Consider the following 16,066-nt stretch of genomic DNA (forward strand, 5'->3'; position numbering starts at 1 on the left):
AAAGAAGACAGCAAGACTGTTCTAGGAAATAAAAAAGGAACAGGGAAGGAAAGAAGGGAGAGAGGGCCAGAGAGAGGGACGCACACACACTCACTTCAAATTGATGGCATTTATATTATCCCAGTTCTGAAGTCCCTGGACCGAAATCACAATGTTTAACAGCACTTACCTCTTGACATCCTGTTTCAGCGTCAGAAGGGACACGGCCTGTTTTTTCACAAATGTAAAAAAGTGTTTCTTCACAATTTTTAACTTTCCAGTGTCCCTCCTAAGGGGAAAAATGTTGCAAGAATTCACTCTGTGCTAATGTTGAAGGACAACACCAAATATTATGAACACAAATATGATTAGTATCAAATGTTTCTGCCTGGGGTCATGTTTCAGAAGGGCCCCTGCCTCGTCATAGACCAGGCTGAGACTCTCTCTATGGTGGGAGGTCTCTCTCTCCCGGGCGTGAGTTTCAAGGGGCACAGTCCCAAACTGGGTGAGCAGAAACAACTACTTGTGTTCCTTGATTGCTGTCATGTGCTGGGCTTAGGGTAGGGTGACTTTGGCATCTTATCTCAATGCGTCTGTGGAGTTAGGTTTAACATTTTGCATGTGGTCCTATGGTCAGTAAAAGCTGGAGCTTGGATTGATACCAAGGGCAGCCTGGCCTTCCATTAAGCTCTTCTCAATTTTTCTTTAAAAAGACAGGATAGAGCTGTGCTGCTCAATCTTCAGCGTTCACTAGAAGCTCCCAGAGGGGGCCTGAAACACAGATGACTGGGCGCTGTGATGAGTGTCTCATTCAGTAGATCAGTGGGACCCAAGAATTTGCATTTCTAACAAGTTTTCAGGTGATACTGATGCTGGTCTGGGGGCCACACTTTGAGAACCACTTGGATGAAGCCATTCTCCTGATCATGCGAGAGTGCTGTATCTTCTCTCAACCCCTTCTAAGTGTTAAGCTGAATGCTTTGCTGCTTTCATGTATAAACCTAGAACAGGGGAAGTGCCAGAGAGCGGCCGTGAATCATCCTAGACCATATTCGTGCAGGTGAAGTTCACGTGTAACTCCCAGTGTCTCCTTTCATTGCTGATTCTGCACAGACCACCCCACTTCTTCTCTGTAAGACAGGCAGATACCTTTGTGTCTTCACAAAGGTCTACCAAAGGCTCCTGTCAGAGTCTTCATTAATAATGATAATAACTACTAACAGATTAAAATTTTATCTTTCCAAAGGATGTTTTACAACACAAATCAGAAGAACTTTAGGCTGAAGCTACACAATTCAAATTCCAAGTGGAATTTCAGGCATCCAGACTTTTAGGGAAATATGGAGCCCTCAGGAAAAGACTACGTTGGGGCTAACATCTTCATCTGTAAGAGGAATACTGCACCACTACCCCATGGAATCTTCCAGCAAACCATCCAGTTACAGAACAATGTCAGGCATACTGTAGTTGCTTAATAACTGCTGGATGGGTGAATAAATAGCTTCCTCGGATCTCACATTCAAATTTAAGTGTCAGCCATGATTAGATAACTTGTTAATTATAATAATTATATTCATACTGAGTTCTACTTCATGGAAATAAATGTTAATTTTTATACATCTACTATTTAAGGAGCTACTGAATTGCCAAAAAAAGGGGCCATAAAATATCACAGTTACAGCCACACTGTCCTGACACATCCAATAATATCAATTCCTAGTCTCACTCTCTTAAAAATAACCCCTGTCCAAATGTTGGCTCTTGCTCTGGAAAGATGCTAAATGAAATATCTACATCTGTCAGTACAAACGAAGGTATCTTAAATATATTAACACCAGTGAATGTACAGATAAAGCATCAGATACTGTGGAATAAACTATGATGGATTTCATCAGATCTAGGCCCAAAGCAAACATGTAGAGGGTCACTCTTTGTCCCTCCTCCAGTGTGACTCAGAGACACTGCATGGGCACCTATATTATACCTGCACTTGGAGCATCTCTTGCCTTACGAGATGAAATGTGTCATAAAGTGAAGTGCTTAGAAATTTTCCATGTTTGATTGGCACAATTACTTTGTCAAGCAACTTCAGTAACATTTAAGAAACTGCTTTTTGGAGGAATCTGACATAGTATTCTGGTGGTTAGAAAGAGTGAAGACACCCACCTAGTCCCAACAACCTCCTCAGACTCAGCCAGTACATTCAATAGTCATCTGATCAAAGCGATTAAGTCTGCTTTAGACATATAATAAAATGTTCAAATGGCCCAGGATTAAGCTAATTCTGTATAATCAGGTGCTTTAGATGAATGAGAGACTAGAACACAGGGATAAGCGTGATGTTTGGGCCGCTGGGACCTTTCCATTCACGTGAGAAAAAGAGTAAGATTTGCCATTGCTTTACAATTTTCAAAGAGGTTACACGTAACATTTAGAGGCTTTTATGTTCACATGTTCTATTAATAAGATAATGGGGGCTTAAAAACCATCACTTTCCAGAGTAATCTTCCATTCTCTGTTCTTTCCTTCATCCTCACAGCACCACCATCCACCAAAATGGTAGCTGCTTAAGCAAGAAATCTGCTTCTCTCTCAGCCTCACATCTAATTTAGCCCCAAGTATTGTTCTCCAAAGCATCCTTGAACCTGTCCACTTCTCTTCATAGTCACAACCCTAATTCAACCGAGGCATAGCCACCAAACTGGTCTCTCTCCTTCATTTTATCCCTCTCCTGCCCATTCTCTTTGTAGCAGCCATGGTTAGTTTTTGAAAACATCAATCAGATCCTGCCCCTTTTTCCTATGCAGCACTTGCGTGGCTCCATTCTGTGGTCTATAAGCCTGGAATTTTTGCCTTTCTGCTGCCTGCCTCCTACTTCCTCCTCACCATGGGTCTCCTTTGTGATCATGATACAGAAGCAAGGCTTGGCCTCTGGGCCTTTGCACGTGCTGCCCTCTGCTTGCTGTGCTTGCAGTGTTCTCCCTGTTCTTCAAGATGTTGTGATTTTTTAAAGTCCTGGGTTAAATGTTACTTTTTCAAAGCAGCTTTCTCTGACTGTCCTGTCTGAGCTGAACCAACCCAAGCTTCTCACCATCATGTCACCTATTTCCTCAGAGCAATTATCACACCATAATTACCATGTTTTTTCCAGGTGTGCTTGCTCACTGCCTAGTAGCGTGGAAGCTCCATGAGCAGGAGCGACTGTGCCTGTCTTGGTCTCTGCCCCAGCCCCAGTCCCCGACATAGGTGGTCCTTGATACTAGTTCTGTAAAGTGAGCTTTGAACAAGGGAATCAACTCACAGAATGTTCTGCTGAGACACATAGCTGGCTTCTATTTGGAAAAATGTGTGGCTCATGGGTATTCCAATTGGTAAAGATGACTGAAGAGCCATTAGACCATTCAAAAGAAACTGGAATTTTATTGCTGCTCAAACCAATCCATGTTTCTGATGCATTTTCTATAAGAAATAAATGCAAGTTACTCTTAAGACTATTATGTGCAAAGGAGATAACACACAGGGTATATTACCAAAATATACCACTTTGCATGTGATTTCTTCCTTAGTCTCTTCATGTGATGAAATCTGTTTAAGTCTTGGTATAAAACACTTGTTTACATCTTTCCCCCTTCGCCCTCCTTAGGTTTGAATGTTCTCCCCTCTCTAAAACTCATGTTAAAAGTTAATTCCAATGTAGCAGTATTGAGAGGTAGGGCCTTTAAGAGGTGATTGGGTCATGAGGGGACATGACTGTGCCTTCATGATGGATTAATTCATTCATGGATTAATGGGTTATCATGGGATAATGATTTTATAAGAAGAAAAAGAAATCATTTGTACCCTCTCATTAATCTGAAATTAAAAAAAGAAGAAGAGAGACCTGAGCTGGCATGTTCAGCACCCCCTGCCCATGATACCCTATGCCACCTCAGGACCCTGAAGAGAGGCCCCACCAGCAAGAAGGCTCTCACCAGATGAGGCACCTTGATGTTAAACTTCCCAGACTTCATAACTGTAAGAAATAAATTCCTTTTTAAAAAAAATATTCACTCTTAGTTATTCTTTTATGAACAACAGAAGATAGACTAAGACACCCCATAATGTCCAGATCTGCTAAAGAGAGGCCTTATAAGTGAGGCAGAATATGAGCTCAGACAATGGAAGGACAAAGCCTAAGCAAGTCATACTCGCAGGACTCTGGTTTCTGCCATGGTATGCAAAGTAGATCTGAAAAGTTTGGTTTTGCTCTACCTAGAGGAAGGAAAAGTAAGGACTATTGGATTATGAAAAGGGCATATTTCAAAAAACTTTTAATGATAGTCTAGCTTGAAGATACTTTTTTTCTTGACTTCTTTCTTTTTTGCCATGAGAAAAAGAAGTAGAAGCTCTTAATGGAGAAGTAATGGAGTTGCTGGAAAAGTAACTAAAGCTTGACAGCCTCAGTGGCATGAAAGGCCCCATGTAGCCGAGAGAGATGTGCAAGTGCCCTTGTTGATATCAAACACCCACAGGATTTGTTTAATCCCAAATGCAAAGGATTACGAAAAATGACAGGGAAGGAATTGTGTTTTCACTCCAAACTAAAACTTAACGTTGAAAAGGTCATCAAAGTAGAGACGGGGGATTTTGTTTTGTTTTGTTCAAGGCAGCACTTTCATTGTTTTTCAGCAGAATTCTACATTAAATATATCATATAATGAGGAGCGAATTTGTTCTGATGGACTGACCTGGGTGCAAGCCCAGAAACCTAGAACTCCTGGACATGGTACATAGCCTGAAAAGTACCTTACCAAGTAAATTATTCACTTTCACTTGCTAAAATTATTTAAATTCAATTATTTGTCTAAGGAATTCCCTTTGGTACCTTGATTACATGACCATAACACACTACTGATATCTAGTGGTCATAAAGCTAAATTATAGGTTTAGGATTTTATTTGGAATTTTAGGAAGTAACCTTTGCCCCCTTAAAAAAATTAAAAATTATCTAATACATATGGAGATGTTACAAAGTCTCCAAACATGTATTTTAATCCAATTAATCTTCATGACTTGATTTCTCTGGCACCATGTCCAGGAGTTATTATTTAGAAACTTTAAATTAATGTGTGCCATAAATAACCACTTTTAAATAGCTTAGATTTCTTTTCAATTCCACTAGTAAAAGTAGTTACTACATTACATTTTATACCTCTTCAGCCAAAGGTAATTGGTACTCACCATCTCCAAGGAGGGTTACAAGAAACTCCACCTCTGCTAATGAAATGGTGTCTATTAGTGTACTGTTATCAGACTGGCAAGAACGCAAAGCCTCATTCCAGGTCTTTTCTTCCTTCTGAAGTTTGTAGCAATTACGATTGTAGGGGTTCCACCCAGGCTCACAGTGTGTAGCATGATATTTCCAAGCATCTTTTTCTTCTTAAACCAATAACAACAACAAAAAGTCATTTTGTACAATTATTTTGACAATTGCTTATTATCCTTTATATAAATTGCCATCAATAGGATTCCTTTAAAAATGTGAAAAACAGAAACATATGAAATGACTTTTCAGTCATAGAATTCTAGATCTTCAGGGTTGAGAGTGTCTAGTCTTCTAGATACAGGATCAAATGTACCTCAAAACTACTTTTTTCAGTTTAGCTATCTAAGGTACAAAGAAGTGAGAATAGTAGTGATGTCAGCAAAGTGGCTGGCTAGGACCTCCTAGCACATATCCCCACACAGGAACAGCCAAAGCAATGAATAAACAACCACATCTTGGTGAAGGTAGTTCCAGAATATATCAAGAAGTTACAGAAACAACAAAAGACATAGAAACCTTCTCCTTTGCCACCCTATCTCCTAGGGGAGATCAGCTCAGAACAGAAAGAGGGGGTCCTCCCCCTGTGGGGACAGAGTGAGCAAGAAGACCCTGGAAGTCCCCATCACCACCGTGATCAACTATAGTCCTCACAGGCACTAAGTCCAGCTGAGAGGGCTGCCTGAAGTTGACACAGCTTTGCTTTCCTCAGAGAAAGAGCTGATGTTGTACTCTGTCCCACTGTGGCCCCTGTGGCTACTGTGCTGCCCCATATTGGAAAAAGAACCACTGCTGGAGTGTGCTGTGCTCCAGGGGCAAGGAGCTATGGTACTCTTACATCCTTGCTGCTCTGTTGCCACTGCACCCAATACCCCTGTGTGGCCCTGTAGGACCAGGCTACCACAGAGTACTTCATCAATCTCTCCCCAATGCTGCTGCACTCTGCCTTTCAGAGCATGAGTTGGCTTGCTTATCAGCCCATCTCCCCCCCAAAACAATGTCTTGGCCAACCAGAATAGTCATGCTGCCCAACTCCTGTGCTGAAGTGGTATCCTGCCTCTGTGCTAGTGTGGCACCTGGGAATCCCTGCCTTGAAAGCCCAGAGCAGTCTCGTCCTAGTGACTGAGCTGAAGTGATACCACACCTCCCAGGGAATTCCTGCCTTGGCTGCCTAGATCAGTCACACCCTGCACCTGAGCTGACATGGTGCCCCACCTCTATGGAAAATGGTTCCTTTACTGCTCAAAGCGGTCATGCACCCCTTCATGTGAGCAAAGCAGCATCCCACCTCATAGGGAATTGGTGTCTTGTCTGAGGTGAGCAGCCATGCCTCACACGGTTGAGCTGATAAAGCAGCCCCTGTCCCAGTGAAACAACATTTGCTGAGCTGGAATACCTGCATTCCAGGCCAAACAACTGTAGCACACTGCTTCCCTGGAACTGGACTAGTCCCCTTAAAACCTGACCTGCTGAGGCACTATACCTCCCCAGGGAGTGGAATCATCCTTTTGCTACTCCTTGCCCCCAATGGCCTTAGCTACAGTTACGTTCCACCCCTCCTGGGTCCTTGGTGTAACTGTGCCTGACCTCACAGAGTCTGAAATGCTGCTGGGTCCCACCATCTCTGGGTCAAGCCTCATGCCCCAGAGCTTGCATTGACAAGCCCTGGTTCTTTAACTACAGCTGTGCCCTGTTCTCTGGGGTCAACCTTCCAGAGAACTCCTTCTTCCTCAGAGCTGGGGCAGTGCTGTGCTTTGTTCCCCAATGGCCAGAGTCACAACTCTATAGGTAGACACTTCTGAGATGTGCTTAAGAAACACAGATCTTAGTTTTGTGGGTAATATTTTGTGGTACTCTCATGCCATTGAGAGTGAACCTGTGCCAGAAGTCCCCAGCCCTACTTCTTCAATTTCTCTGAGCATCTGTGTTCTGAACTCCAGCAACACTGTTTTGGGGCCATGTCAGACCCAGCACCAAAAGGAATCCTCTCAGCTAAGACTCCCTATTCTTGGGAAGTGAGAACAGGAAGGATCCACAAAGCCCTTGCCACTGAAGACTCTAACAGAATAGGCTGCTGCAGCTTCTGCTGCTGCTGCAGCCCCAAAGACCTACAGCCTGGGCCACTGAGGCACCCATGGTCATTGCTGATATTAATTGCAGCTAAAGAAACTGCATGGAGGCTATGCCAACTGCATCCACTTGGACCTAAAGCCAACATAATCTTCCTAACTAGCACCCTAAGGCACATTTGCAGGTGAAAGTCTTTCCCTGTAGAAACCACTTGGTAAATTTTGAGATGACTATTCCACCAGATGTAGAGACATCAATGAAGGAACAGAAGAAACATGAAAAATTAAGAAAATATGATACTACCAAAGGAACATAATAATTCTCCAGTAACTAACCCCAAGGAGGAGGAAATTCACAAATAGTCTGAAAAGGAATTGAGAATAATGATCTTGAGGAAACTCAGAGAGATATAAAAGAATACAGATAGATAATTCTATGAAATCAGGAAACCAGTTCATAATCTGAATGACAAATCCAACAAAGAGATATCTTTAAATGGAATCAAGCAGAAACAACAGAGCTAAAAAATTCTGTGAATGAAGTAAAAACTATAATAGAGAATTTCAATAGGAGATTAGATGAAGCAGACGAAAGACACTGTGAACTCAGATTAGTCTTTTAAAATTGCCCTGTGAGGGGGAAAAAAAGTGAAAAAGTGAAGACAGCCTATGAGACTTAAGGGATACTCTTAAGTAAACAAACATTCAAATTATAGGAACTTCGGAAGGAAAAGAGACAGAGAAAGGGATAGAAAACTTATTTAATAAGGTAATTGGAGACAACTTCCCAAGTCTTGGGAAAGATATGAACATTTGGATCTATGAAACTTGAAGGTCCCCAAACAAATTTAATCCAAAGAAGTCCTCTCCAAGGCACATTGTAATCATATTGTCAGAGAGTTTTAAAAGCAGCAATATAAAAGTGTCAAGTCACATATAAAGAAATCCCCATTGGGTCATCAGCAAATTTCTCAGCAGCAGGCTTGCAACCCAGGAGAGAATGTGATGATATATTCACAGAATGAAAAGAAAAAATTTTTCAGCAAAGAACACTATACCCATCAAATCTGTTCTTCAGAAATGAAGAAAAAATAAAGGAAAAATAAAGCCTTTCCAAATATGTAAAAGAGAAGAGAATCCATCATGACTAGACTTGCCTTACAAGAAATACTTAATGGAGTTCTTTCTTCTTCTTTTTTTTTTTTTTTTTTTTTAAATTGAGACAGAGTCTCACTTGGTCACCCTCTATAGAGTCCTGTAACGTCATAGCTCACAGCAACCTCAAACTCTTGGGCTCAAGCAATTCTCTTGTCTCAGCCTCCAAAGTAGATATAATGCTCAGCTATTTATTTTTGTTGTTGTTGTTTATTTGTTTAGCAGGCCAGGGCACCCGTAGCTCAGTGGTTAGGACACTGGCCACATGCACAGGGCTGGTTCAAACCCACCAGTCCTGTGCATGTGGCCAGCATCCTAATCACTGACCTATGGGTGCCCAGCCCTTAATGGAGTTCTTAAAGAAGAAGTGAAAGGATGCTAATTACTGACATGAAAATACATGAAAGTATAAAATTTACTGGTAAAGGTGAATGAATATGTATAGTCAAATTCAGAATACTTAAATATGATACTGGTGATCTGTAAATCATTTACATCTCTAGTATGAAAGTTAAAATCAAAATGGTAAGAAATAACTATAGCTACAATAAGTTAAGATATAACAAAAAGAGATAAATTGTGACATCAAAATTTTAATTGTCAGAGGAGCAGAGTAAAAGTCTAGAGTTTTTATGTCCAACCAAAGTTGAGTTGTCAGTATAAAATATTCTGTTGTAACTATAAGATATATGTCTCCTAATCATCACAAAGCAAAACGTATAGTAGATACATAAATGATAAGGAGAAAGGATTTACAATTTAGCACTCTAAAAAAATCAAATCACAATAGTAAACCAAAAAGGAAGAAAAGAACAAAGAATCTATAAAACCAACAGAAGACAATTAACAAAATGGTGGTAGTAAATTCTTACCAATAATTACTTTGAATGCAAATGGATTGAATTGTTTAATCAAAAGACAGAAAAATGGCTGAATGGATGAAAGGTTACTAGAGGTTAAGAATGGGAGGGGGAATTTAAAGAATACAAAGTAACAGATGCACAGGATGAACAAGTTTAAAGATCTACTGTACATGAAGACTCTAGTTAATAATAGTGAATTATATACAGTGGCTCACGTCTGTAATCCTAGCACTCTGGGAGGCCAACACACGAAGATTTCTTGAGGTCGGGAGTTTGAGACCAGCCTGAGTAAGAGTGAGACCCTGTCTCTACTAAAAATAGAAAAATTAGCTGGGCATTGTGGTTGGTACCTGTAGTCCCAGCTACTCTGGAGGCTGAGGCTGGAGGATTGTTTCAGACCAAGAATCTGAGGTTGTTATGAGCTATGATGATGCTACTACACTCTTGCCTGGGCAATTGAGTGAGATTCTGTCTCAAAAAAAAAAAAAATAGTGAATTGTATTCACTATGAGTAGATTATAGCTGCTCTTGTCACAGGAAAATAAATGGGTAACTATAAGATCACGGATATGCTAATTTGTAAAATAATCACCATTTTACTATATATGTGTATCTTATAAGATCATGTTGTATACTTTAAATATGCACAATATAATTTATTTTAAATATAGTGATAAAGTAAAAAAAAAACAGTCATAAAGAGACTTGACAAAAAGTTATACCATGAAAACTGAGAGTCAGGGCTAGGTATAAAATTTAATAGCTAGAGGGCGGTGCCTGTGCCTCAAAGGAGTAGGGCACCAGCCCCATATACCGGAGGTGGCGGGTTCAAGCCCAGCCCGGGCCAAAAACTGCAAAAAAAAATTAACAGTTAGAACTGCTCATTTTTGAAATCTTTTTATATTGTAAAAGGAGTATTAAGGAATAGAAAGGGATTTATAAGAATCCTATACATAGTATTTGAGTTAAATAGACATATATCCTCAGCTGGAAAGAACTTAAAACTCTGACCATTTCTTCTAAGGCTGGAATGATAAGTAGGTTTCATTTGAGGGTCAGCGTGAATGACTCTGGTGCCACCCTGAGTTGATGTTAACTCTGGATTGGACTTACCGGAACCTAGTGCCATGATACTGTGGGCATTGCAGGGGAAGATGGTGGTGTACATGCTGAGTTTGGGCTTTGCTTTTCCACAATCTTGTCCCTAACCTGATAAGCATTTTTACCTTATTTTCATAATCACAGTTAAGTGCCTCCCTTAAGAACTGAGTTAAATATGACTTCAAAACTATTTGGAGCCATAAAAACATACTTTCAAAATTGCTTCTAGGACTCTCACAGCAATTAGAATTATGGCAAAAAAAGGTTGGAACATTTAGATAACGATCTACCTCAATGGTTTTCCACCTACATGGAAACAACCACGGAATCCTTTTTAAATATGGAATTTTTAAGAGGACCTTCTGTGACTGAAGCAGAGGCAGAGCCAGGTAAGGAACCTGGGGATGCTGGAATCACAGATCTGAAGTCACTGGCCTCCATTGTCAAAAGGAGTTTTTGAACTTGAAGCAATAGCAAATGATCCAAACAGGCTTAGCTTAATTACTCCCATTTCTGGTCTTCTGACCTCAATTAGTAGACCAGAAAAATAAATAAAATAGAAGGAAAAAAAGGTGACAGGAGGGAGCACCAGATGACATAAGAAAGAAAGAAGGAAGGGAGAAAGGAAGATGAAAGAAAAAAAAAAGAGGCAGGGAAAAGGGCCATAACAGCTGGTAGCCACTGTAGCAAATTCTGGAAGTAATGGAAACATCTCCCTATGAAAAAATGAACGGTGTCTTCTCTCTGCACCCTTCCCCTATATTCTACAATACTTAGCTATTTTAAAGGAATAAGAAGTTAAAACATAATTTCAAGGCATAATATTTTAAATGATGATTCAGTTTATTATTTTAAATCTAGAGTTGTTTTTAATGATTCTTTTAAAAAAATCGTTGTGTTTTTAGTCTCTACTTTCTGAGTTAAGATACTAATTCCCACAGAAACTAAAAAGAGGTAATAGACCTTAAAAACAGAAATAATTTTACTTCCGGAACTACATTGTAATTAGGTATTATTTAAGCATTAATTACATATAAATTTTTTTTTTTTTTTTTTTTTGCAGTTTATGGCCGGGGCTGGGTTTGAACCCACCACCTCAACAGCATATGGGGCTGGCACCCTACTCCTTTGTGCCACAGGCGCTGCCCCCATATAATAGTTTTGTATGTTATTTCAGAGAGGAGGGTGCATTACTAAAAAGAGATTCAGAGTGTGAGAGAAAAATCAATAAAATAATCATAAAATTGTTTTCTAATTTATGTTGAATTTCTAGGTGAACCATAAATAAAACTCAAAACTGGAATAGAAAATGAAGCCTATCTTGTTTCTCTAAAGTGAGAATACAAAGAGAGGAAGAAATGTTTGCTATGTACAGGTTATTTTGTTTCAGTTTTTAGTAAAAACCTAAATGCATTTGTTAAATTCAGGGTGCCTTTGGAATAGTAAATACTTTTCTAGTTACCCATTTTTTTCCTTTGTTTACTTAAGGGCGTCCCATAAGTCCCATAGGCTGTTTATAAAAATCCAAACCAGGCTCAGCTAAATTTAAATTACAAATTATTATCAAAAAGAAAATAGATGAATTCGAATTATGGCGAGGACAGGCAAAACAACCCACAGGAACAACTTCAAATGAAAACACTTACCAACTATTTCGTGATCAGTGTGGTTTAGGTACTTTTTACATATATACGGCAAGGTGGATTTACAATCCCGACTCCTCCAGGCACTTGTCATAAATGAATTGAATGTTCCACAGGGATATTCAACAAGGGGCTCAAAATTTATCTCTGAAAATACAACATGTATGTTTAAATGAGAAACAAGAGCAGTTCCTTTACTATATTTTGGAATGAATGTCGTTTTAGCATGGGGGGACAGCCTTTCTATTTGACATCTGTAGTAAATCCTGTAAGAAGACCTTATGTTATATCCATGATTTTGCAGTTAAGTCCAGCCACAACAATTAAGTGATTTCCCAAAGTTTGCTAAAGACCCAATTTTATTATTTTAAAGGAGATAGATACTTTGCATTTATTGCTATTTTCAAAATAGCCGACTAGAATCTTGGCTGTGACTCAAATGCTCCAGCAACTTTGGTTAAATAACTTACCTTCTTGGCCTCTATTCTCTTGTTTGGGAAAGTTCGCCTTATAGAGAGCCAGTCAGGCTAAAAAAGCTGTTTATAAATCACTTTCAGAATAATATGTCATATCTGTGTGGGAAATGCTGCTGCCCCAGGCTGCAGGATGGTGTCACATGATGGAGGCAAATGAAACGCTGGCTGCAAGTACCTGGGTTCCAGTTAAGGTAGCTGAGCGGAGTCCCATCAGACCACTGCCAGCCTGCCTTGTCATCCGGCTGGTTCAGACCTATCCACACTTCCACTGTGTCACCACTCATGTGCTCTAAAAAGAAAGGAAAAAAGAAAAAAAAAATCAGTGTTACACTTCTTTCTTGTTCTCCTAGTCCTGGATCATGAAGTCGTAAATTAATCCTCGTCAGTGAAAGAAATGGTGCTTAAAAGTGCCAAAGCAAACCTCCTCTGTCTTGGGAAACACAGCACTTGCCCATCGGCTCACTGACAGCTGTTCATAGTTTAGCTTCCTAGCGCTTCATCTAAGCATCCAAGAAAGGCTGCCTTTCAGCCGTCATCTTTCTATCCAAAAGTCTTGGTTTCAAATTTGAGGCCATCTTATTTGTGTTAGCTCATGTACTTAAAGGCTTCAGAGGGTAGTCGAGGAAGTGTCCAGGGCCACTCCAAGAAAAGGAACAGAGGTAAGCCTTCAAACTTAAAGTGTGCTGATGTGGAGCAGGGAGGGGGCTGGGCAGTGTGGGAGCTCCGTAGAGTTGCCCAGCTAAGAGGGGGAGCATAATCCAAGGTACCAAACTACCCAGAGGGATCCCTACCTAGCAGGTTGGGTCCTACGGCTGTGCACAATGCAAACTCGAGGCTGCTTCCACACTTGGGAGGGCAAGGGTTTTAGGGCAGGCTGGCTCTGTAGTCACTACTTCTAATCACAGCACCCCAACAACTTGTGGTTTGGTTCAACAGCCTTTTTGTTATAGACACTGTGAATAAACGCATGCATTGACATGCTTGTGCCAAAAAAATGTGGTTATTGGAATTATAGAATTATGGGGAAATTTTACTTGATTTTTCTTTTTGCACCCCTAACTTAATAAACATATACTTGTGCAATAAAATTCAAAATAAAAATAAACCCAGTGTCAGAGAACTTTTAATGCAAGTGGCTTATTTCTTGACACTTTCAAATGTTGCCATTTAATTAATCTATGAAGGAGAGCATTGCTCTTTTATGGTCCATTTGCTTCAAAGCTCAACTTATTTTGAGCCAGATGCAGGGTCCCAGTCTGAAATTAAGACCTGGATAGATAAGGATTATAAAGAGGGTGACTATATGTCCTATAGTTGATGCTAGTAGTTCCAGAATAATTATTAATTGCAGCCCATTGTTCTCTCCAGAGAGTCTCAGTTTGAATGGCAGACTGTATGATTACTCGGGTTATGAGAGTCATTGTAGTCAGGTAACGAGGCTACCGCATCCTCAGTGACCGGACATTTCAACACAATGATGAAAAACTGGAAGAACTTAATCCACTTAAGAAAATAGAAAAAGGTGCTTTATAATTGTAAACCCGCAGAAATCACTAAACAGAAACAATGGACTATATCTGGGCCCCACCCTTCCAAGTTTCTGTGGCACTAACATGTTGTCTCTTCCTAATATCCCTTTGATTAGTTCTTTCAATACAACCATTTGATTAAAAATCATTTAACAGAAGTTTGCTGTGAACTGTGATGCCACAGCACTCTACCCAGGGCAACATAGTGAGACTCTGCCTCAAAAAAAAGAAAAAATCATTTCCTACGGCTTCTGATGACACGAGGTGAAACAGATTGATAAGGAAGAAACTTGTACATCTCATTTCTGGATCAGTGCCAAATGATACTTTCAAATCTAATTAAAATCTTAAAACATTAATTATTTTTACCTTAGAATTATTTAAGTACTCGTTGTGCAATTGTTTTCATAATACACATAATAAATCATTGTGCAATTTACAGTCTGTGCCTAATGGTATAAAAACAGTCTCTTTACCTTTACAACTAAATTGGTCCACAATACTGTAATAGCAAATTGAAACCTAAATTCCCTTGGATATTTTTTGGCATTTGTGGCAGCTTAGATAATTCCTTATGCCATAGTATATATACACCAGTGATTGGCAAGAAACATTAGACCATTCTCATCATTAAAAAAATACCTTGGTCAGAACAGGTGTTTGTCTTTATGAATAGACTTCTGGTTTTCTAAACAATTCCCAAAGACTAGCCATAGAATGGAGGTATTTAAATCAGAGTCTCTGACATATATTATTTTTAAAAATTTGTTATTCAAATTTGATGAATAAGTCTAAACTCTGTCATCAAAAATCCTGGCAGTTAAGATAGATAACAATTATAATTCATAAGCAGTGCATACACTTTTATATAAAAACCATTTCAGGCTAATAATGATTTTAGAAATTGATGTTTTCCTGTACTATGATGTACTCAAATCAGCTTCTATGATAATCCCCCACTTTTGCATAGTTGTAGGGAAGGACAGGCATTCACTGTTCATTCATCTGTTACAATTCCCTTGGAAGACATTAATGACTTTTAAAAGCTTTAAAATGTGCTTATTTTCCATCCAGTGAATTCACTTCTATAAACTTGTAGAGAAATAATTGAAGATTCTGTGCACTTAGGTATATGCAGGGATGGTTTATAATAGCAACAAATAACTATAAATACAAATAAAACAAACAATTTAACCTATATCCCTAATAGGAGGAGATTAGATTAATATAGTGTATTACTGCTAACCTATATTACTCTTCACTAAAATTTATGATGTGGATCTGTATTTATAGACACAGACGAATGTTCATTTTACACAGGTAAATGAAATAAGCAGATTACCCAACTGTGCCTAGTTGTTGCCAAACAGTTAGCACACCTTGAGTGTTATGTTTGCCAGGCATTTTCTAAGATCTCACTTACATTGCAAGATGTAACCCACACCAAGAAGTAGACACCATTATTATTTCCACTTAGCAGAGGGAGATGAAGTTACTTGCTTCAGTAATCCTGCTAGTAAGTAGGAGAGGCAGGATTCAAACCCAGGCAGGTGGCCAGGGATTTTCTAAGATCTCACTTACATTGCAAGATGTAACCCACACCAAGAAGTAGACACCATTATTATTTCTACTCAGTAGAGGGAGATAAAGTTACTTGCTTCAGTAATCTTGCTAGTAAGTAGGAAAGGCAAGATTCAAAGTCGGGCTGGTGGCTTTCTAGTCCCTGTTCCTAACTACGGTGTAAAAGCATTTTGTTTTTATACAATAGCATTTTTTACAGCTACTACACATATACACATGCATTTATCTATTTTTGCAGAAAGATATGATAATTTCTGGATTGCAGACTTGTTTCACGTGTTTTTCTGTCTGTGCACCTGAATCTAAAACATTATTAAAAAATAAACACACACTACATGTGTGAGAAAATTTGAAAAAAATAATACCAG

At 39.3% G+C, this 16,066-nt stretch overlaps 1 protein-coding gene across 1 annotated transcript in view; it reads right to left on the reverse strand.

Moving 5' to 3' along the window:
• PLA2R1 (phospholipase A2 receptor 1) overlaps window positions 1-16,066 on the reverse strand; it is a 127,355-nt gene that overhangs the window by 81,174 nt on the left and 30,115 nt on the right. The window contains exons 5-9 of the mRNA XM_023516823.1: window positions 12,764-12,877; window positions 12,116-12,259; window positions 5,200-5,397; window positions 3,281-3,438; window positions 170-268 (exon numbers count right to left, since the gene is read on the reverse strand). Coding sequence (XP_023372591.1) covers window positions 170-268; window positions 3,281-3,438; window positions 5,200-5,397; window positions 12,116-12,259; window positions 12,764-12,877 — 713 coding nt within the window. The remainder of the gene's footprint in view (window positions 1-169; window positions 269-3,280; window positions 3,439-5,199; window positions 5,398-12,115; window positions 12,260-12,763; window positions 12,878-16,066) is intronic.

This window comes from Otolemur garnettii, unplaced genomic scaffold, assembly GCF_000181295.1.
Source record: "Otolemur garnettii isolate 467f Iridium unplaced genomic scaffold, OtoGar3 scaffold00098, whole genome shotgun sequence".
Taxonomy (NCBI): domain Eukaryota; kingdom Metazoa; phylum Chordata; class Mammalia; order Primates; family Galagidae; genus Otolemur; species Otolemur garnettii.